This window comes from Numida meleagris, chromosome 5 (genome assembly GCF_002078875.1).
Source record: "Numida meleagris isolate 19003 breed g44 Domestic line chromosome 5, NumMel1.0, whole genome shotgun sequence".
NCBI classification, from domain to species: Eukaryota; Metazoa; Chordata; class Aves; order Galliformes; family Numididae; genus Numida; species Numida meleagris.
Window position 1 is genome coordinate 64,468,655 of NC_034413.1, and position 24,491 is coordinate 64,493,145.

At 37.9% G+C, this 24,491-nt stretch overlaps 1 protein-coding gene across 6 annotated transcripts in view; it reads right to left on the reverse strand.

The window, feature by feature from the left end:
• Positions 1-24,491, reverse strand: part of NCKAP5 (NCK associated protein 5) — a 454,740-nt gene that overhangs the window by 35,179 nt on the left and 395,070 nt on the right. For all 6 annotated transcript variants that reach the window (XM_021397921.1, XM_021397919.1, XM_021397920.1 and 3 more), the window contains 4 exons: positions 21,402-21,593; positions 17,102-20,922; positions 16,264-16,441; positions 11,393-11,471 (listed from right to left, as the gene is read on the reverse strand). In XM_021397921.1, coding sequence (XP_021253596.1) covers positions 11,393-11,471; positions 16,264-16,441; positions 17,102-20,922; positions 21,402-21,593 — 4,270 coding nt within the window. The remainder of the gene's footprint in view (positions 1-11,392; positions 11,472-16,263; positions 16,442-17,101; positions 20,923-21,401; positions 21,594-24,491) is intronic.

Consider the following 24,491-nt stretch of genomic DNA (forward strand, 5'->3'; position numbering starts at 1 on the left):
ATTTCCTAACTTGAAATACATAATTGTTGCCTCATTTCAATTCAAGATCCACCTTAAAATAAGTAAAAAATTAGCTGGCCAACAATCCTGCCAACAACCTTGTTCTCCATTTTGACAGTAACCTATGTTTTTTTTTTTTTTTTTTCCAATAAACACTTCCAATCTCCCTCCAGCATTTAGATCTCTTCCTTGCATACTTGGAAAGACTGGTGGCAAGCAACAGGGTTGTTACAGAGAATAAATGGACTGGAAAAAACCTGGATAATGCTTGAAATTTTGTATTCCACATCTGTCAGAGTCTATTAAATACATAGGCCTACATGCATTTTCCACCTGGGGATGTCTTACAATTGATAACTGCTGGAATAATCTCTCTGTATTATACTGATATACTTCCTAAAAATCTATTCACTTTTCACAGGAGACAAGATATTAGAAATAGATATGATTTTAGTCCTTTAGAAAGGACTTTGGAATCTTTAGAATACAAAGAATGAGACTTCCAGTTCATGTGAAGAGCAACTTTAAGCTCTGTGTAAAAGGTAATTAACTGCAGTCTAGTTGCAACCTGGCTACTGATGAGGTCAGCCTAGAAACATTTTGGGAAGCCATCCTGCTTCTTTTATGGCTGCACATCTCTTTGATTTTACATATGTACTTGCCAATCTGTCTCATAAATTTGCAGCTGTCTTTAAGAAATCCTGATAGATGAGCACTAGTTGAGAAGAAAGAAAAGTCCTCATATCTGATGCAAGGAGTGAATCCCAGATAAGCAATGGGTCTGCAGAAATGCAGAAATGTGGCTTTTTCAGGAACTTTCTTCCTTAATACCTTGAAATGCAAAGGTTGGAAACCAATAATTGCACACTGTCTAAGGAAAATCTTATTGGGGACTGCTCATTCAAGGCATGGATGGATGCCTTCCTTCATTTCCTGCTAATAGGAGACCTATCCCCGCACTCAGAAATAGTACAAATAAAATAGAAAAATCTAAAAAAGGAGAGTTCATTATTTACCTAGGCTCTGACTGTGGGCTGCTTCAGCCATGTCTTTTCCATGTAACCATAGGCCTCTCTCTTTCCCTCTTTATGCTTCAGTTCTTTGTATTAATACTTAGAGCTAGTAACACCTCCCTGTTAAAGAATGATATCATAAAAATAAAGATCCTAGGACTTTTGCAACCTGTATATAACCACCCTACAATTGCTTCAATGAATAATGCTTGTGTAGGAATACGCCAAATCAATGCAGTCACTAGCTATTTTGGAAGCTGTTCAGAAACTAAGCTGAAGAAGACTTCCAAGAAACATTACGATCATTATTTTCACTATTACTATTAGAGGTAGCCAGGCTGACTTTAGTTTGGGAACAACTCCATTAGTCCACAGTTACAAAAGTGTTGAGGTCACACTTAGCATCCCAGATAAATGGGCTGCACGCAGTGCCCAAGAGAGCATTTGCTGCTGGTATTATCTGGCTGTTCCACTGATGGTCTGTGTTCACTGACTGGTGTGTTTGAAGCCCTTAAGGATAAAGGGGTGGAATCACTGGTTTACCTGCTCTTAAATAGCTCTTATAAACTGGATTTCAGTTTCACTCACCTTGAGACACTTTGATTTTCTGTTCCCAACACACAGGACTAGTAACAGTGCTTAACCACAAATGCTCTCCCTGGTAAATACAGACTAATTAATAAGTGCCCAGGAAGCTCTGGGTTTTGCAAATGCGAAGGAGAACATATGATATTTATTTTATTTATTTTAGTAGCAACTGCTTTTTGTTTATTAGTAGAAAACAAGGCTGAAATTAAAGCCACATGAATATTAAATGAAGCTTTAAATATATTTTTTTAGTTCCACCCTGCAGATGGCTTCACTTAAGGGTACTGGTAATAAACACTCAGATATATACATGAAAACCTGAAACAGACTGATTTTATTTCTTAATTAATTATGTGGAAACTCATTAACAACACAGAGAGCTTTGAGTGACTTTTAGGTAAGCTATAATTTTTATCCTCAATACCCAAGTACAGCTCTTCCAAAACAGCTGAATCACAATTAAAGTAGCTGCATGGAGGCAGGAGCTGGTGAGAAACTCTATGATTTAAAGCCAGAATGAACAGAATTTTCTTTTCAGAAGCTCCATTTTTTTGGAAAAAAAAAAGTAATCAACGTTAAATGGTGCTTCAAAACCACCATTAGTATGAGCATTTTGAAACAACACACTGGATTTCTGTTATGATGATTTCTTTCTGAAGAGCCTGTTTTTCTATGATATGTCATGATGGCTAATCAAACATCAGCAGCTCAAGTCTCTGACTTAGGTACGACTCAAAGCTCCCTAGACTCCATGAAAATGGAAAAGATGGCATCAAACTTGGAACTGGTATCCCATCCCCAGAGAGCAAATTTAGAAAGACACATGCTGACACATTTTTCACAAAAATTCTCCTAAATGTGTTTTCAGAAAAGGACCACAGAGTCTGTATGAGTCCGTTCGAAACAAACCTTTAAAGTAACTGAACGCATACTCACACAGAATGCTTTTCAGTTTGCTCAGCTGTACTTCGCGTATATGAGTTAGAGTTAATAGGAAATGCATGACTGAAGCTCCATACACACATGCCTACAGATAGCCCTAGCCAGAAGCAAAAAGTATGTAAAATAGAAACAGAGGGACTCAAAGTAGCGTACCAAATACCAACATAGCAGCATTCTGTTCTAAGGATCATAATCGGGTACAGTCCTGATTTGAGTGATAAAAACAAATACAGATTGGGCCAGACTGTAGAACAGTGAAAATCAACATAGCAGCATTAACTTCAGAGCTGAAGAATCTGACCATTCTTTTTAATTGATATTTTAAGTTTGAATGAGACCAGCAGATTCTCAGTGTCTTGAATAATGATTAGATTGCATCCTATATATAATATATAAAGAGCCACACTTCTACTCATTCTAGTGACAAAATATAGTAACTCTGGGTGAATAAATGTAATGACAAAAGAATGAAATTAACAGAAAATCATTGTGGATAATAAGAAAGTGTTGATGCAAAATATTAATACTCTTCTCAGAAGAAAGACAAGCTAGACAGTGGGCTGCAGCAGTGCTGCAGAACAACTGGCAATTAGACAAGTGCTATGTGTACTACCTGTTAAAGTACAAAGAAACAATTTGCCTTTGCCAGGCTGTGAAGAAGGTAAGCTGACAAAAATTAGAAGACACTAACGGATGTTAGATTCTTATTATTTACATATACTGGCAAGGCTCTCCATCATCTTCAAGCTACAAAAACAACAATTAAAAAAATACACATAAAGTTTCACTCTATTATCACAGACTCCTTCAGACCATCATTTCAAAATTAATCCCTGCAGAATCCAAATGCCAAAAGAGCGAAGAACATGGTACAGCAGACAACATTTGTCCCATTCCTATGGGACCAGACCAACATAATGCTGTTTCAGTCTGCAGAGTAGCCTGTTCACATTCTGTAATCTCGCCCAAAGACCACACACTAATAAATTCCCAGAAGCAACTCAGAAGGTGAGGATATTTAATCAACTCTATGCACTAGTGTATGGCTTGCTTCTGATGAGTAAGCCCTAGGCTAGTAAACGAGGCACTGCAGAATGCTCCTCCACATGACTTGGAAGGCCACTCAACAGCATGACCACTCCAAATTATCAGTAACAAGAATACTGCAGCATACGAACATAGGACTGCTAAATATTGTGTAAAACCTCTCAAAGAAATGGTGCGCTGGCCATGGATAGATTTAGAACAACTTATCTGAAGATACTCCGAACCAAACCAAATAAATCCCTGAGCATGAAGAGGCTGGACTAGAGACCTCTAGGGCCCTTCAAACCTCCATGCTTCTAGGGGTACGTTGCTACACACAAAACAGTTGCTCTAGTTCTTGAAATGCTTAGTGGCTATTAAACAAGGTTTCCCCTTAATGATGTCTTATTTCAGCTACTTCAGCTCACTGTGGATTTAATAGCTACCTCTGAGGCTTCAAATGCACATAGGGCTTTAGAAAATAGCTTTGTTATTGAAGTACAAATAAATGCACACATACTTACACCACTGCTCATGCATATGGGATTCATAAAAAATCCAATACCTTATCACCACCTGTGTCAAATCATAACATTTTTCAGTATGCAGATTCCAAGTAAGAGATGCTGGGAAATTATTCACTGATAGCTGGTATTGTTTTAGGGCTTTTATAGACAGTAACCTCACACTCACTTGTAAAGACTTCTAGATATTCAACAGCTTTACTGGGTGATGACGGAGAAGATAAAACATTTTTTCTTTATCTGATCATGTGTAAATGAATGAATCAAGTCCTGTATCAGTGATAAGATTATTGCTAAATGGTTCTTCTCAACTTCTAACAATGGCCTGATGAAAGGAATTAACACTGACAGCGGTAAGTTGTTTTCTCCGGCATTGAGACTTCATGACAAGAGAGATTTCTTTTGCGGTCAAAAGACATTTTATCAGTTGAATATTCTTCTTCATTAAATGCATTAGAGGCATCCAAGGATTTGCCTGACATTTAAACAACTTCTGGATTATCCGTTTTCCTCCCCACAGTGATGTGGATCACCTCTCTTTACTGAATGCAAAGGCTGTAATGCAGATCAATTTGTTCACCATCTTTCCTCTGTCACTTATTCCGTTACATTTATCTCAGTAATTCATTACAGACCTCACCTAATCTGCCTCCAGGTTTTGAGGGTTCTTTAATGTGAATGAGTTTGCTCAAATATGTCAGGCTTAATGGACATGTTTTAGGATGATGCATGTCAGGCTTAATGTATTTTCCACATTAATCAAGCTTGCTTCCTTCGCATCTATTTCCATTTCCTGAGAATGAGAAAACATGAATTAAGTAATTATTTACTTAGTACTACAGTAAAAATAACTGAAGTTTTGATAGCCTACAAAATGGTGGATGAAACCAAGTCTTTTGCTTGGCAGAGGGGGTTGTCTGGTCTTACCAGTTCTCCTACTGGAAGCTTAGTGCAAGCTTACTAAAAAAGCAGATGAACTGTTATTGTTCACATCAAGTTTTAGAATAGACCACTGAATAATTTATATAATTCAGCACTTTGAGTATGTATATGAAATGGCACATCTAGAAATAAAATTTGAAACTTACTCTTCCAGTTCCAGTGCACATCACATCTAGATTTCAGAAAGAAACCTAGGCCTATCCAAGAGAAAAAAGGCAGATGATCTGAATAAGGATTTGTTAACTACAAATGGTATCAGTATGGAAATAAAAAGGCAGGCTTCTATATTATGGTTTAGATTCATGGGGAGTTGGATAATCAGCAATACTGGGACACTATACTGAAGTTTAGAGTGATCGCTTGTTTTAAACAGTGCAGTGGAACAGGCATGAGGGAAAAAGTGAAAAAAAATGCCTTGGCAGTGAATGAATATATTTGTTGGAAAATCATACAGAAAAATCAGAAAGAAGAGAGGAGACAGAGATGAATGAATTCACCTCAGGTATTACAATGAATGCAGATTCTTTTCCCTATAGAAAAATCTGCTTAGAAAGTGTTTTTTTTTATTATTATTGTATAGATAGCTTTACAGTATGGCTACTGGATGCTGGATAAAACACCATCAGAATACACAGATATGGCTGTCATCTTCAGTATTTTCATAGCTCAATACAAATAATTATAATGGTGACATTTCATTTTAAGTAGAACACACTCACATCTACAACACCTCATATGTCCTGTGTTTGTTATCATTATATCATCAAAATTGCTATCAAGTTGCTCACAACTTCTCTATAAAATTTGCTGCCAAGGACATTCCTGTTTTCTATTGAAAATACAGCTGAATCATTTTTCTTTCCTGCATAGAAAGCTTGAAGTAGTGGACTTCAAAATACAACGCAACATGCAAAATACCAACAACAACCAACAAATGTTCCTCTCTGGAACATTAGGAATCCATGGAATTTAACCACTCTCTAAAGAAGAAAAAAAAATCTTCAAAAGGTTGCTTAAAAGACAGATCTTCCTCTTTTTTTTTTTTCCCTGACCAGATTGCCTCTAAATTAAACTGCAAAACCCTTCTGCAAGGTTGTTCTTGTAAAGCAGAAAGAAAGATGACAAAGTCTCCTATAAGGCAGATGATTATCAAGAACTTAAATGGGACTGAGCACTGGGCTACAGCAGAACTAAAAAAGAATTCCCTGACCTCAGTGTGCGTTTTTGTACTAGCACAATGCAGCAAAGTCTACAACGCACTTTTAATGTTGCTTTGGTAATACAGATGGCCAACCCTCCATCCAGCTTGAGACCTTCCAAAACCTTTTAAAGAATCTACAGGCTTCTTCTCTAAATTATAAAAATGACAGTATCTGCAAGGTTCCCATTTAATGCTGGATGAATCAAATTTTAAGCACGTGACCTGGACCTCCAATGAAAATTTGACAGAAATTAGACTCAAGTCTTTCTTCAAAGTCTGAAAAACTCAGCCTACACTTATCTTCATAATCTTTACCTGTCTCTGAATTTCACCTGAAATACTTGAAACAAACAGCATGGGTCAATGCCACAGATAGATAATTTCCTTCCAAGGACTGCAAATATTTCTACTGTGGATTCTAACTCCAGCCAGGGAATTAACTGCCCATACAACTTCTGTAGGTAGTACCTTGTACCTTCTACAGTGGAGCAGGCAGAATCAACAACAGCCAGATACATTTTGGATTACAAATTCTGATTCTTGCATTATCAAGTATAGTGCCAACAATGCTAATGCGAACTGTAGGTCTATTCAGAATTATTGTCATTTCAATTTATCTTTGCTAGTAATGTCATTCCAAGTACCTAGAGGACAAAACCTACCTCCAGTGCTCTCCCTGATGTCAATGCTCAATAGGCTTTCATTAAAGAATGAAACTGGCCCTTTAGTTCAATCAGTGGCATATTAAAGATAACATTTTGAAGCCAGAAGTTTCCAGTTCAGTAAAACAGTTCCTCTAGATGAACTGCCCATGCTCACACATCCCTGAGCTCCAGTGTTTTAGACCAGAAATGCTTGTTTGATTCATCTGGAGACTACTGAGAATAAAATGACAACTGCAAATCCTATATGGTGAATAAAGATATTTACACACATCAATATCTAGGTTAGGTTTAGTTTACACATAAGGAAGAAACTCTTCACTGTGAGTATGGTAAGGCATGGGAACATGTTACCCAGAGAAGCTGTGGGCGCCCCATCCCTGGAGGTGCTCAAGGCCCGGTTGGCTGGGGCCCTGGGCAGCCTGAGCTGGTGGGTAGCAACCAGCCCACGGCAGGGGGTTGGGACTGGGTGGGCTTTAGGGTCCCTTACAACCAAAGCCATTCTGTGATTCCATGTTGCCTTTATTTTAAACATAACATCTTTGCTATGACTGTATACCACAGAATTTTCATTTTAAGCTGTCCATAAGAATGAATTCTTCAATAATTATAATTTGTTTTCTTGTGCGGTGATTTTGGTTTTTTTTTTCCCCAGAAGCTGTTTTTCCAGTAAAGTTCTTAATACATTATAATGAATAGAATCACACTTTTTCAGGAGTGAAACATTAAACTTTGACTAATGCCTTTTTCTTCCCAAGATGTCCAATTATTAACCTGTCTGTGTAAAGGTGTCATTTTTAACTGTCTTGTAATATTTCTGGCAAGTGTGACAAGGGGAAAATTCAAGACTGGATGTAAACACTGAATATTCTATTCCATTGGGGGAAACAGAATTCTTTTTCTTTGTAAAATGAAGGCTTTTTAATGTTTACATTAGAGCAATACTGTCAGGAGCTTGACACATTCAAGCATTGTATTCAATAAAGGAATTTTATTCATATGAATGTCTTGAGACCCTGCTGCACCTGTCTGAGCTGAGGAGTCTCTCATGACATAAAGGGAAAGTCAACCTTTTTATCACATCCTTTCTCTTATTAGGTACTTTAACATTTCCCCCTTCACCACTCTTTTAAAACCAAACTACTCTATTGCAAAAGGCATGAAGAAAGAGCTCTGAGGATACAATACTCCTGGATTTTGAGATCTCTTGTTTGTGAGAAGAGCTGCCAGTGCCACATTTGGCATCTTCCCTGACAAAAACATCCATGGTGTAACACAGTTATCTTTTTAAAAGTTTATATATGTTTTACAGATGTGCTTAAGCAGAATACAACACTATAAATGACTACTTCATGTGGAAATGATGATGTCTTCCTGAAATACAGGTATTCTAGATGAGAAATTTTATATTACTACGCTTTCTTGTATTCTTTCAATGCAGCAAAACCAAAGAGTCAGCAATGTAAATTTGTTTAGATCACCAAATGACAATAAACAAAAAATCTAGCAACTGGCAATTCACGCAGAGTATCTCTATTAGGAAGTGATGAACAAGCAATGTCTTACACAATACCAACTTAGAAGACTACTCAGTCATATACATCTTGTTCATCAGCCAGCTGGGCAGAAGTGGTATCAATTTAGGAATTTTACACTGACAACTACAACAACACTTACATTTTCTATTATTCCTTTACCAAAGAATATCTTCCCTGCTTAATCATAGCCTTTCTACATCTGTATATTCAGCTCCATTTAGTTAACATTTCAGAACAAAATCAGCAGAACAAAGTCATAAAAGTGCAGCTACAAAACCATAACGAACTTGGTTTTCTTAAAATGACTGTTTATGATGGTGAGGAACACAGACCAGTAAAGAACTGATTTACTACCCACTGAAACTTTCAAGATTTCAAAGATATTCCTGTTCCACAAGAACCTCAATTGCTGTGAAACTATTTCATGAAAAAAACAAACATAATAAAAAGGAGGCATGACTTTTGGAGCAGCCCCTGTGGTTTGTAACACAGAAAGTTGAATTTGGCTCTCTCACATCTCAGGAAATTCTCCTTACCAAAAATTTTTTTACAATCTTCACAAATTCTATCTTGTATATGGTTCTGATGGTGAAACCCAAGATGATGTGGGAAATATTCCAAATGAAAGTTTCTCAAAGCTGCTTAGAGATAGTTTTTGCAAATAGAAATCAGCGTTCTTTCTGTGTAAAACTTTGTAACAGAAAAATGCCAGAATGTCTAGAAAGGATTTTGGTAAAAGAAACTGAACCAGACCTAGGAAAGTTTGCTCTACATAAAGAGCCATGTGGATATACAGCAGCAAAACTCCAGCATAGGATAAAACACAGCCTGATGAGAGGGGCATAAAACACAGTAAGATACTGATTTAGGAGTATTCGGGAAGTGCAGTTAGATCCATGCTTTCAATTTCCCTGCCTTGCCCTTGTCCTGGTGAAGTAATGGCTTGGCCATTCTGCGTTAGGACTCAGTGTGCTTGTGCCAACAAATTTGCTCAGACTTCTATTATTTTTACTATGCCAATACTACCTATTGCACATAATGACTCTCATCATCAAGGTTTCTTGACATTAACAACCAGATCCTCACAGCAAATTCCTTGAATTAATCTAGATGCTTTAAATAGGCAGAACAAGGGTAAGTTGCAGCCTGTGTTAAGCCTTTAAGAGATGGAATTTTCTAGGTAAAAGAAGCTGATTTTGTAATCCAGATGATGGAAAGGTCCTTGTTTGAGCTACATGAGTTTCCTGAGGACAGCACTGCCTGGCTACTGCAGCGCCACAAACTGTGGACTTGTATAGAACTGGGCCACAGACCTATCTGTCACTCTGTGTCATCAGTCCTGAGAAATGGCAAAGGAAAAGGTCTTTTCACTAAGAAGGTGCTTTGATACCCACGAGGGCTATATCCACAGTGATGACCTCTCCCATCTAACTGAGTGCCTCATGAACCCAAGGCACAACAGAAGTCTGACTTCTGGGGATGCCAGCCACCCCACTCCACAACCAGTCTGTCCTGTCAGAGACCCAGACTGGGTGCCTGTGGGATAAGGAAAATATTAACACTACTAGAGGACCCACTGACTAATATATGAAAATATATAGTGAATAGGTCTCAGTGACAGCAACCTACTACACAGACAAATGCCAAGGAAGCACTGGAGTCTTTTCAGGACAGGCTCTGTAGACAGCTTTGTTTTCTTGATCTGTAAAACTGGATTTAAAAGATAAACCTAAATATTTCACATCAAAGAAAAAGTTTTTAGAACTTTGGGTTCAGGAATGAGGGCAAAATAATTTGGAACAATCTTGACTGATTCTTGTTTGGGCAATTTCTGGTAACAGAAAGAAAGGCTTTTATTCACAGAGTGAGGAGCAAACATTTCACTGTTCAGGACATGCACCTATCCAGTTGCAGAATCCCTTCACAGTCTTATATTGCATTATTCAAAGTACTTGCTATTTAGCTACTGCAACACAGTGAAGCTATGGCTAGGTTTCAAAGAATTTAGAGATCTCTACTGCAAAGAAGACAGATTTCTTTTGGTTTATATCAGGATTGAAAAGGTTGTACAAGTCAACAAAGCATGCAAATGTTACCCTAAAGAAAAATGTGTTTCAACACGATACCTCTGGTTCAGCCTAACTTGCTGGGTTGACAGCATTAGTGAAAAGAAAGAGCTTCTGGCTAATACAATCACTGACAGTGTCCTGAAAACACTGAATCAAATTTTAACTACAGCTACAGTCTCTGCCTGCAAAGGGAACCTGCTAAGGGACATTTTTCTTTTATTCAGTATCCGTTCCTTATATTGATGACATACTGCTCCAATACAGATCTCAAAAAAAATCTGCTTTGTCCTCCACTGCCTATTAGATATTTTAAGAAGTACTGAAAGTTCACCTGTGGTTAAAAATTAGTATGTGTCAATCAAGAAAAAGGGCTGATGGTGCCACCCTCCTGAAAAGTGTATAGCAAAGACAGCTCATTTTCAATAACAACTTCAAGGTCTGCTGAGCAGACACCTGGTTTGCTACTCATACTGGGATAGTTTATCACAGTAATTATTCAGCTATTTGGAACTTTACTCTGAACTCTACTCATTGAAGGATAGACTGCAGGGTTACGGTCTGTCAGTATTATTCCCACTGAAAGCATCACGCACGGCAACCTTTGCATTAGGCCACTGCATGTAACCCACTAGTTTTGGAGACTGAAATGGTATTTCATAGCCAGATTCTAAAGTCTTTCTATTAAGCATTGCTTTGATCCACAGTTGATAATGGTATGTACATACTCATCTTTGACATAGTCGGTGAAATCTGACTACTAAAATCAGAGCTAAATGAATGCTAAAACTGACATTATGTGGGTAAACAAATAAAGTAATGAGAATTACACTTTTTTTCCCCAGGAACTGAGACAGCAATAAAATCCAGTGTAAAACATAATTTTGTACCTATCACATGACTCTGACATGTAGTCCTTGTCATGGTGTCCTCCTCTTCTTCTTGCAGGTTTTCTGTGACTACTTTAGCCTGTACAAAAGTGAGGAACATCTGTGACTCTGTTTATGTTGCTTCATGATAACTACAGAACATATTTTCAGAAATAAACCAAAGTATATTTGTAGGGTAGCTAATCTACTTCAGTATATGGCCTGTCCCGTTCTATTGCCAGTATCAGAAGACGACAGCTTTAACTCCATTAAAAGTCACAACATGCAGCAGTCAAAAAAAGAGAACCCTTAGAAAATGAAATTCCTCTAAAAGAAAATTTTTTTCCAGCTTTTTTTTTTTTCCTTAATAAAGAATTACACTCAGGACTGCCAACCTTGTATTTGTTTTTCTCCAGAAATACCATGTTTCAGATTCTATGCTAAAAAAAAACAGAAAGGCAAACTTATGTGATATCGAATCTCTCTAATTCAGTTTCCAATCATTCAATTTTGGCATTTCTGTTTCCACATCTGTTTAAAACCATTTTAATTGCTAAATAGAGAAATAAATTGAATTTGAGAATGCGGTGCACACTAAGAGCTCTCACGTCAAGCTCTTTAAATTTTAAAGTATGTGATCAGGTTGAGGGAAGTGATCCTGCCCCTCTACTTTGTACAGGTGAGACCTCACCTGGAATACTTTGTCCAGATGTGGAGTTCCCAGCACCGGGAATGTGAGAAACAGACATTCCCAGTGCTGGGAACAGCAAATCCATGAGATATGGACCTGCTGGAGTGTATCCAGAAGAGAGACACAGAAATCACCCAAGAGATGGAATACTTTCCCGACAGGGACAGGCTGAGAGAGCAGGGGCTGCTCAGACTGGAGAAGAGAAGGCTCTGGGGAGACCTGACAGTGGCCTTTCAATATCTAAAGGGGGGCTACAAGAAGGGGACAGACTCTTTAGCAGGGTCTGTTGTGACTGGACAAGGGGAAATGGTTTCAAACTAAAAGAAGGGGACGTGTAGATTAGACAAAGAAGTTTTTTACAATAAAAGTGGTGAAGCACTGGCACAGGTTGCCCAGGGAGGTGGCGGAAGCTCTGGCCTTGGAGACATTCAAGGTCAGGCTGGACCAGGCTTTGAGCAACCTGACTGAGCTGTAGATGGCCTTGTTCATTGCAGGGGAGTTGCACTAGATGACCTTTAAAGGTCCCTTCCAATTCAAAATATTCTATGATACTCAAATCCCCTAGATTGTTCAGTTCCTCTGCACTCCTATTTAGAAAGCACATATATAAGGTATCTTCGCACAACAGAGTGAAAGCCCCTTCTATTACATGCCATCAGTGGCCATAATTCAGATCCAGGGACATATTTTTCTGCTGTGGTCTATAAATCAAACAGCAATGAAGATACCTGCAGGCTACGGAGAAGAGGAAAGCCAGCACTGCAGAAAAAATACTGTCAGTATCTCAGAAATCTTAAATTATCTGTTAATCGCTATCTGCAGTTTTACTCCACTTACAGCAAATTCATTATAACATTAAATATATACTGTAATCTAAAACAGTAGAATTTATCACAATTTGCATGACATATCTCTGATCATTGTACATACTTGTCTGGCTTACAGAAGTAGCCCTATTGACCCCTTGTGCCTAGCCTCAGTAAGACATGCAAAATTCTCTATTTATAAAAGTGCATTTATAATCTCTTGATCCCAGATATTTGATTTCTTCTGAAATGAGGCTCTTTAGGCTATGGAACACAAAGAGGAGAGTATGTACTCATCTGGCATCAAATTATGGATAAAACAATTTCTCACATGTGCAGACCGTATGGCAGTCTGTGGCTTGCTACTGATGTGACATTTCAGAATATTAGATAGATTTCTGGATATTCCCCAAACACACTGAATTACAGACACGCCCTGCTATCCAAAACTAGTGTCTTGATTTTGGTACCACGCTTCCACTTCACAAAGCAAAGCTCATGGCTTTTCTATATTACGCTGGGCTGTAATAAAATCACAAAGATGAAATGAAGCAGTGCAGCACAAAAATGATTGTATCTCACCTTAAGCTTCAGCCAAGGACATGAAAAAGTATCGGAGAACGTGGAATATCCTTGGTGTGAGCTAAAGGATTATGTATTTCTGTTGGCTGGCCTTTAGAGCAAAGTGCTTTTTTGATGAACACTAACGGGAAGCGTATCCCTTTGAAGGTGAATGCACAAGACTGCCATTGGTGGAATATCGCTTTTTCCATAAATTCAGTGGCAGTCAAGCAATAGCGTTCCTTGTATGAACAGAAATCAGAGGTAACTGGTGCATATGTTATGGCATAATAGTGCCCCAAGGCATTAGCTGGTGCATCGTAAGAGAAGAAATTTAATTGTCAAAATAAATGGGCTTTAAAGGAAAGTTTTCCTATAAAATTAATGTTAAAAATGTTATGGCCAGGATTTAAAGAAGTATATACATGATATGCAGTTTCTGCACTGAACCCAATCACTGAATGCACTTTGCTTTGTTCAAAGCAGAAAAAAAGTCCTTTTAGTTTAGGGCTTTTCAAAAGATTCATGTTGTTTTCTCCAAAAGCATTCATTTTGTGTTTTTACAAGCAACAAAATGCACAATAGGCCATTCTGCCACATGCGACTGTTTGCAGTCACAGCTATCTCCCAGTCTTCTGCAATCTGCTTCAAAGGTAGCAGACACCAAAGAATAACTGAAAATGATTGTAATAAGATGCGTGAACCTTAAATTTACAGACTTGCTTTTGTTTTCCTTGCACAAGCTTGGAGGGCAAGACAAAATCTCACATACTGTGGAGTCTTATGGTGTGTCTCTTTCCTAAGTTAGCAGTAAAAACAGTAAGGATCTTTTTACTCTCTTTATTCTAGATGTTTTCAGGCTGTTAGCATGAGATAATTCTTTCAGGACTTGAATGACACACAACCAAAACATGAAACTCACAAAGACAAAGTGTATAATGTAACTCAATCTCCAAAAACAATATGAAAAATATTTTCATTCTGAGTGAACAAAAGAGTGCATGGTATAGCATAGGCAATGCCTTTTCCATGTGGCTAATGTGTCTTTTAAGGCTAAACAGAATAATTAGAATTTCTTCATTATTTATGTACATTAAGTACATAATCTTCGTAGTTCCCTAATAAAATAAAATGTGCCATTTAGGACTATTATTTTGCATTTAGAAAGATTTCACAAATTGACAGACAAGAAGCACAGCAAATTATTGCAGCATTAGAAAACAATAAGAACGAAATTGTAGAAGCAATGTACAGAGTTTTTCATACTTCTGTACATTGAAGATATACCCTAAGCTGTCAGGACCATATTAAATGGGGCATAGTTAAACTGAGTGGCTCTGATAAGGGGCTCTGCTTTGCTATCAAAGTTCTAGATCAGCTGGATTGAATTTCCTGCATATTGCACATTTCCACACTTTCATTCTCTCTCTTTCCTTTCAGTGACACTACAAGGACAGCCTTAGATATGCTTATAATTTGTGGTTTTATAATGCAGGAGACATCTACATTTTCAAAGAAGAGATGATACCACAATAGTCAGGAACGAAAAGTTTTCCAAAACATTCATTCTGTGCATGTTCCCCCTAAGTTTTAAAAAACGACCTTGTGGACGCTCTTAAGGAAGACATTTGCATTAAATAAAAAACCACTTGCCTGAAGCTGATATTTTAACCTTAAGCATCCTAAACAACTGCAAAGAGTTGTTCCATTTCCTGTTATGAAGCCCTTTTAAATTTCTTTTATCCTTGAAGCACAACCCAACGAATTTTTATTCCAAATTCTCTCAAGTGAAATAGTTGCATGTGATGTACTCCCTCAATTCGGTTTTATCGGAACAACAAAAATATTAACCTCAGCTTCATGTTCAGGATACATATTTAGCGTAAGTTTTCAGACTATTTTGTGAAAATAGTGATTATTGCTAAAAATCATCACAATAATATGGTCAAGACAGCTACCAGGAATGAGATAAGAAAAATCAAGTTAAAGCATCTCTGTACTCCTTGTGCTTGAACTTTAAAGCATCGTTGGAAAGGCTCTTGCTAGGCAAGAAACTGCTCACTAAATTCCATGGTTTATTACTAAAAGCTTCTCAAGGAAGAGCACCCAGTTTGACTTTAGGCTACAACCCTAGACTGTGGGTATACACTTTTCAAGGTACCGAAAAGTTAGACACACACATAACCTTTCAAGAACAACCACTAAGCAGCTAACAGAAAATAAAATGATTTTTCTTCTAAATTGCAACATTCCTACTTGCTGGGCAAATTAAAGAATCAGGTGTCGTTAGTACCTTACCAAAATGTGGAACTAGCTGCAAAGCATTAACAGGGAGATATGCTGTGGTACAGAGCCAGGGGTCAAATGTATGCTTTTTCTTTTGAAAGATTCCCTCTTAAGTGACAAATATTCCCAAATGTGGTCAAGTACTTCGCCTTTTCCCTATGAGCATTGCACTTGTTAGGCTTAATGCTTCCTATAACATTCAGAGTAATGTTCAACACTGGCAGGCATGCAATTTTCAGAGAAAGGGGAAAAAAATGGAAAAAAAGAAAATGGTCCTACTATTTCACTGTACCACAGTATGATTATAACCTTGCTGTGCATATATCTCCACCAAAACTGAATTGCCAGAAGAAGCAGTAGGGTCTTCGTGACTAGCTCTGTAATCTGGCCTATAGTCAAGCTGCCAACTTTTGTATTAATTCACAATTCTCTAGCTACACAAAATCATATATAAACAGTTATTATCCTGTTTGTCTGTACTGGCAATAAGGAACACATCCAGAAGTTAAAAAGAAAGTAATAATGTTTTCATGTACGAAAGCACTTACCAGGGTCTGATTCTGCATTTCCATATCAGCTTTTGTGTTGCTGTTTTTCTTGTGGTTTCCTTGAGAGCTGATAGAGTTGCTGTGAAGAGAGGAGCCCTGGGAGCTGCCCTTCGACACACTCCTGTAGGAAACATTATTTGATCCACTTTCTGTCTGCTGAGCTGCTTTCTTATCAACTCTGCAGGTAGAGAGTGATTCCTCTGATAAATTACATTGCCCTTCTTCAATCATTCCACTTTTCCATTCCTTTAATGTTTAAAGTAACCTCTCTGTATCTTTCTGTCTCTAGACCTTTGAGTGATAAATGTTTCTAACTAGCCTTGATCAAATCTGTCACTTGCAATTTCAGGTAGTATATCAATTTAGTCTTTCACATATAATGATTTATTTTATATTTAGGACTGCTGGGGGGCAAATGTGAAAACATGGTATAGCAATTGCTAAGTTTTCCTATGACCAAAGGTTATGGTAAGTAGAAATGTAACTAATTCTGATTAGCTCCCAAATGTATGTTTGCTGGTTTCAATACATGAAAATGGAAGACATTAAAATAAGTACCTAACTATCCTCTATTTTCACATATCACCTGCCTCCATTCTTGATTTCTGGAATCACCTGTATTTCTATTAACTTGCCATTCTATAATATCAAAGACCATTGGTTTGGTTAACAAAGTAACATGAACGTAATTATCATCTCAAAGTTCTCTTTTACCTTAAAGTCCTGATAGTTTATGAAGTGGTTGTTCCAATGTATTCTTAGCTTAATTGCAACATACATTCAACTTGGCATCTGAGGATGCCATAAAATTTACAGTGCACAACAAAACATCCCATACCTGTTTAAAAGCTCTTTCATAAAACTGTCTTTTGGTGAGTATGTAGATGTGGTGGAACCCTTGACTTGGTCACATCCAATCTTGCCAGATGTGTTTCGTGACGGTTTCAAAATTTTAAACTCCACAGCATCATCTAAAAAGCCACTGTTGCCTGTTTTCTTGTTGAATTCATTTTCCACTTCACAGTGCTGTTCAGTTTGCTTTTTTTCTTTTCTTCTCTCTAATTTTGACTGCTTAATTCCAAATCCTGAAACTCTTGGTTCTTTTTTTTCTACCTTTGTTTTAGGAACGTCAGGTTTCCTGCTACTCAGTGCTGGCAGCTTACTCTTTCGAAAGCCAAACCAACTAGCTATCGAGGGCCCAGTCTTTTGTTTAGTCTCTACAGTGGGAGATTTGTTTTGTTCCTGACCCTTCTGGACATTTTCTTGGATGCACAACATGACCTTCTCCTCTATTGTAGGTTGTAGAGCAGGTGAACTAAAAACATCAGTAACCTGAGAGGCTTCTGCTAACTTTAAAGACATCTGCTGTCTCTGTGATTTTATTGCTTCCAGTTTATGCGGACTTTTTATTCCACCCAAGCTATGAAATGATGAAATCTGTTTGGAAGATACAGTAGCTGATGCATCTAACTCCAATTCTGCTGGCAAAACACTTTTTTTATTTAGAGCTTCATGTTTTAAATTTTCACTGCTTTTCTCACTCTGGACAGATAGACTGCGTGCATCTTTCACAGAAAATGATTTGTTTCCATCATATTTCAAAGTGTTTCGAAACGAGTCTACTTTTGGAGTTGATCTGAATGGCAGTTTGCTTGGGCTTCCATGCTGGTTATTGCAATTACTTCCAAGAGAACCTTGTCTAGAGTAAGAATTTTCTGTGTTTTTTGAAGTACTTGAAAGAGTCTCTTGTGTTGCTGCTGACCCAGGAATGCCCTTGATTTGAAGTCCTTCCATGGCTGAGTTCTGCCTTGTTAGAGAATTTCCTCTGTCAGAAGTGTTTGTAATAATCTGAGTCCGTACTTTTCCAAGCCCTTCTGTCACAAGGGCAGATGGCTTTTCTCCTGTATGAACGCTGAAACTCTGACTTCGAGCTTTTGCTCCATTCATGCCCAGAGCTGGTTTCAAATGTGACTTGTTGCTAGAAGAAAAAGATCTCTTAACTAATTTGCTTTCTAATTCATCTGCTCTGTCTACCACCAAGCTGCCATTTTCATGTGAATGAGGTGATGCTGCATCCATACTAAGTCTCGCAGTAAAATTGTCTTTTATTTCAGTATCAGACTTAGAGTCTTTTAATTCAGCATCCATTGCACCTCTGTTGGCTACACACTCATTTTGCTTGTACTTATTTGTACTCACATAGCTTTTGGAAGCTGCATTTATACTATCTTTTTCCTGCTTCCCTGGGACAGTAGAGCTCTTTCGGAGAAGTTGAGGAGATTTGACAAATAATTTCAGTCCTACAGGGAGACGGGTTTTCACTCCTTTCTCATTAGAGTTTTGTGTGGCATTTGCAGTGTCACTACCATGAAACAGTGTTGACAATGGAGAATTGTTTACCTGAGATAGCAAGGGCTCACTTGTGCTCGTTGTACGACATTGAGGAGTTGCAGGGAGAATGTTTGGCATCTTTTGTGGCTGATCAACCCCACTGTCACTGGAAATATCCTTCTTGCTGGAATGTGCTTCTTGTGAAGTTGTTCCCAGAGGAACGGACCTGCCTGTCTGAGAATCTGTGCTCAGAATCTCATGGTTCCTGTGGAGACCCATCTGATTAGTGGTTTTCAGGCAGATTTGCTTCATGGAAACTTTGGAAAGTCCTTGGCATGCACTATGGGGTTGCTGAGATATACATTTATTTTGCATAATTGCTTCAGAATTTTCTTGAAGGTAAGATAACTCAATTTTGGCTCCAGAAGATACATTTTTTGCTTGCATATCATGACTAGATTGATTATGGATGCCAGAGTTCGCAGTTCCTTTTAATGGTGATGATTTCAGTATATTTTTTGCTGTTTCACCTGGAACAGCTCCTCCTAACTTCACAGCTACAGGTGGTGAATGAGCATAATCGGGCCGAATCAATAGGGACGCTGACCTGCCTGGAGGAAGGGGTGGGGATGGAGACCGGGCTTCTACAGTTGCTAAATCACGATTAGAGTCTCTGGTTGGAGGTTCTCCATAGTCAGCAGGCTCTATAAGGTGCTCAGGCAACAGTGGTGATGCTGGACTCTGACTCTTTGGATACTTTGTCCCATTGCCTCTGCCCAGATGTTTTGAGCTGGGCAGGGGGCGGGCAGGGGGCTTTGGAACCTGGAAGTCGACTTTTGAGTCAAAATCACGAGGTGGACTTTGTGCCTTTTTGAGTCTTGAAAGCTTTACAGGTGGTAGAGCAGGTGATTTTTCAAGGGTTGCAGGGGTCACTGATGTAGCTACAGGTGCCTCCTCACTCTCAGTCATCTTCTTTCTTTGTGGAGAAAATTTACCTCTGCTGGGTATTTTAGTCAAGATTGGCTTTTGACTGATTCCTGCATGAACGATGGAGCTTGAATTGGCCTTACATGATACATCATACACTGGCTTCACTAGTTTTTGCTGTGGGGCATTTTGCAGTATTACTCTTCCACAGTGTGAAGATTCACTGCAGGTCGTGGTGACAACTGTATTTTTATTCCCTGTATTATCTTCAAGAGTCTTTTTCTTAGTTTTGTCTTCAGAACCTTCTAAAACAGTGTAGTCTCTAGCATTCGTTCCTGACTGCAAATTAGCTATTCCCTGAGGTATAAGTTCAGTATATTCTGCACTGGATCTACTTTCTGTTTGGTTGATTGATATCTCATTTCTTGTTACAGTGACAACTCCAGTTTGATGTGAGCTGAATTCAATAGGCTCACCATCCTCAGCATCAAATATTACTGTAATGCACTCCTCGGAAGAAGTCTTTTTTATGACTTTTTGTTGTTTAACAAAATTACATGTCTTTGGCCTAATGTCTAAGTGAGCAGATGTCTGTCTTTCCTGTTTGTCACTAGATATAAACTGAGAATTCTCCGTGACTACAAGCACGTCAGAGTTCTTTGTGTACTTCTCAGTAAAAGGAGTTGCTAATAAATCTGATGGACTTTTCTCATCACTGCTTTCTATATGCAATTCATCCAAGACTTCATTGTCATCAGTATCTGAAAGCTGAAAATTAAGGTCCTTCCAGCCTATATTAGCATGGCTTTGATCTAACTGTAAATCAGGCAGCTTTGTTCTGGTGCACGATTCTACTTCTGCGTGAAATCCACTGACAAAACTAGTCAATTTTTCTGGTCTTTCCTTTGAATTGAAATATGAACTTCTTTCTGGCAAATGTTTCTTATTAGGATCCCAGTGAAAGAGACTGTCAGAAACACTGTGAGTTAATTTGTTACAATAGATCCTACAGTCTTTGCTTGGTACTTCCTGCAGCAATAATGAAGACGAAGAATCATCATCTGCATCATCATGTGAATCTGAATCATAAGAGAAAGTTTTGTTATGTTCAATGCAAATACTTCCTATTTCCATTGGTTTACAATGAGTCTGCTCATGATGGCTGCCACATTTAACTCCAGGGGAATATATTCCTTCATTGGAGTTCATGCAATCTTTGTAGCCCCATTTTGATATTACTGAAGGTGATTCAAGTAATATTTTTTGCTTCTGTAATTTCTTCAGCCCTTCTAGGATATGGTTTTCCTTGATACGAGTTGGAGGTAGATCTTCTGCAGGACTAGAGAGGTTGCTTGGGAGTGAAGAACCAATGCTTATTCTTTTATCCCAGCTCACGGATGACTGTCAAAACAAAATATAACTCACATATTACTCAAAACTGCTGTTAATAAAAAATGTTACAATTTTATTAAAGACATTTAGGAGCACATAGCATGTTACCTTTCATTCATTGCTATTAACAGCAACGTTCTTTTTTAATATAGGACTTCATACTGGTGTGAAGGCCACAGCGGAATTAAAGCCTTTAGGAAGAACAATGTGAATGGAAGGATTAAGATAAAGAAGGAGAAGAACAATTTGGATTGTGAAAAACAGAATAAATGTCAGAATAAATAATGAAACTGTGAGCGAATTGGAGTGATAGGGGAATTGTTAAAAAGAGTCAAAAGAGAAGAGAGTGAGAGGAAGGGAGACGGGAGAGAACTCCTACTGAGTTTTTTGACAAGTGTTTTAAATGTAAAAGAAAAAAGAAAATGAAAAAAAATATATTTCTGGAAGTCATTGTAAGCTAATAAATGAAGCAAGTTAATTTGATTTACCCTTTTGCTGCATGTCTTCCCATCATTCCAAGTATAGGAGGAACCACTGGAATATTCACTGCAAGCACTTGAAAGGGAGAGTTCACTGCTACTGCAGCTGCTCCGGGGATACAGGCGGCTAGGACCTGTCACATTTAATTGACTGTGGCATTTCAAAACAGGTATAGTGGATTTCACATTCTGTTGGCATTCCTAAAACATGAGAAGAAATAGAAATATCTTATGGCTGGAAAAAGATTTTTTAACTTCCCCCTGATTAAATAGGACAAAGACAAGCTAAGTAAGCTACTTACACCTTCCTATTAGGCCATTAGTGTCTGGTGAACTTAATGCAGAGAACTAAATTAAAAATTGCTAATATTTTCATTTGTCAGAGGAAAAAGCCATGATCCTCCATGTTTTCTTTTTTATTCTTGAGCCAATATTCTGCTCTTTCTTTGCTAAATAGTATAGAGTCTGCTTGAATTATGCTTTGTATATAAGCAGCATGTTCCAGTAAGATACAGAAAGCAAAGTTATAAGAATACAAGTACATCTTGACAACTGCATTATAGCCCTAGAATGTAACAGATGAGGCTGTATACCCTGGACAAGGTAAATTAATTTAGAATCCCAACCAGAATGTCCACTGAGAATGGAATCTCTCCATTACAGTCTAATTTTGGTTTCCTATCTAGTTCAAAGCTTTGTCTAAGAAACTCTCTGACGTAGGACAATCCATCTTTGTGTCACTTGCAGACAGCTGAAGCCTCTTGCTTATGCAATTTATTGACACTTTATGGCTGCCTTTAGTACTTGTGTAGTTATCGCCCCGCTCCAAATGCAATTTCAGCTGACTGTGACTAAGTGCCAGCTTTGAGGAAGAGAGTAATGAAGAGCAGATAGCACTTTAGGTAAAATATTAAACCTCTGTAGGAGTATCTAGGATGCCTTTAATTTGTTTTCAAACTAATACTCTTGTGCCTAACAATGTTAGATCTTCCTTAATGTTAAGTGCCTGCACCATTCTGTTAGGCAATTCTCCAGTTTCCTTACCAAATCAGACATCTTTTTAATTACAAGTAACAACAGACAGAAAGACACAACTCCATTTTTTACAAAACTTTGCTTTGAATTTCATTAAGACAGAACATGACTGTGCAGCCTCAAAGAATATTTACTGATAATGCTTATCTGCATAAGGACGTAGACCCAATTCATTTTGCTGAGATTAAAATTTTACCTTCATATTTAGGAAATATAAAGTCCATAAAACAATTACTAAAACTCTATGTGCAATTGACACACAGCTGCTTCATGCAAATCTCTGGAAAAACGTACAGTTTGTAGGCACTTCTCATGCACTAACACTTTTACTGTACTTTTCCTAATTTCATCCATTTATTCCCCCACAACCTTCCATTTATTATTACTAGGGTTGAACCTTTTTGGAGTTAAATGGGAGAGAGCAGAATTTTTACTGCTAAGGAGTTCATCAGCACAGCTATTCATTGCTCAGCTGACATAATAATGTTCTGGTTTTGACAAACATAACTACAGGGCAAGTCATTACTCTCTGTCACAGGCAAAACCTATGAATGGGAAAATCATTTAGAGGTAGCAAGAGCACATTTCACCTCTGGGAGTTATTGGTACATGTCCTCCTAGGAAGTCAAATGGATGCAGGAGGAATAGCTTTTAAATCTGTTGGCTCTGGGAGGAACACATGCTTCAGCATCAGAGGCAGGATGATGCCTTTGTTTTTAGCTTTGAAACAGATTTTCTTGCTTTGTGGAGACAAATTATTTCTTCCATCGTGATTCCCATGGGAGACCCCCTCATCAGCTGCCACATCTACGATGGTGTCATGTCTGGTAAGGCTGGCTGTATAGAGGCCAATGGCAACACGTGCTTGTTCTGGCTATTTCAGACGTGGCAATGGAAAAACCCACCACGTCCCTTCCTATCACCTTCAGCTAGTCTGCAGGCCTGGCCATCCCTTTACTTGGTTTCCCTTGCACCAAAAGTGGAGAAAGGGATCTGCTCCTGTAGTTTTAACAGTGTGAAAAACAAATATCTAAGCAAAGCAAAGACGAGTTTATCACTGAAATCATCTTTACTGTTGGAGAGGTGAGAAAATGTGCAAAAATGTCACACTGTTAGAGATTCTGAAGTAGGATATCCACCTCACTTCTGGATTACATTGAGACTACTATAAGAGGACTGAAATTTTCTCTGGCAATTCGCCTGTATTCTCTAAACTCTCTCAGAAAATACTTTAAATTGTATGTTTATGATGCATTAATTAAATACATTTAACTTGCACATGGGTTTATTAACTGACATGGTGAAATTTTAATTTTTTTAATTATGACTTTAAAATCATTACCTTTAACAAAATTAGAGTACAAAGGCCTGAATATAATATTACAATTTAAATACATAATTTTTGCCAGACATCACAGAGAACTGAAAGAATCAGACTACAAAAGAGACAAAACTACTTATTTAGAAAATCCTAACCTGAAGGCTTAATTACAAGTTACGCAAAGGGTTGTTAGCATTTTTGTGAACCTTTGAAACAATGCCTTTTCATTATAATTCTTACTACAAAGGAGATTACATTCCTGTTGACATTACTATACTTCAAGATCAAAGGCGCACACAGGTTCAATGTTCTGTTCTTGTCCTCTTTATTCCTCTCTATCTTCATGTGCTTTTGTTTTCTAAGCTACTTTTCTCTTTGACAATGAAACATGAAAGCCACATTGGCTAACATTTTGCCAAATAAGCACAAAGCTAAACCCATCAGAAAAAAAAATGCAGAGCCCATGAATTTTTAAAAGTTCATACATAATATATCATAAAAGTGGATGAATAATACGGTGTATGGGCTTTAATAAAAAGCTCCTTGACCATTTCTCACAGATTCTGAGATGTAATCAATACCCAGAAAGGTATCTTGGGGACATTACTAAGATTTATGCTTTTTTGCACAGAGTGACACTATCTGCTTACTGTATCAGCTGAGGATACAGTATTGAATTTCAGAGAACAGAAGGAAGAAGAAGTATTGTTATCTGCCTCAACAGTGTTTCAATTCAGAGATCA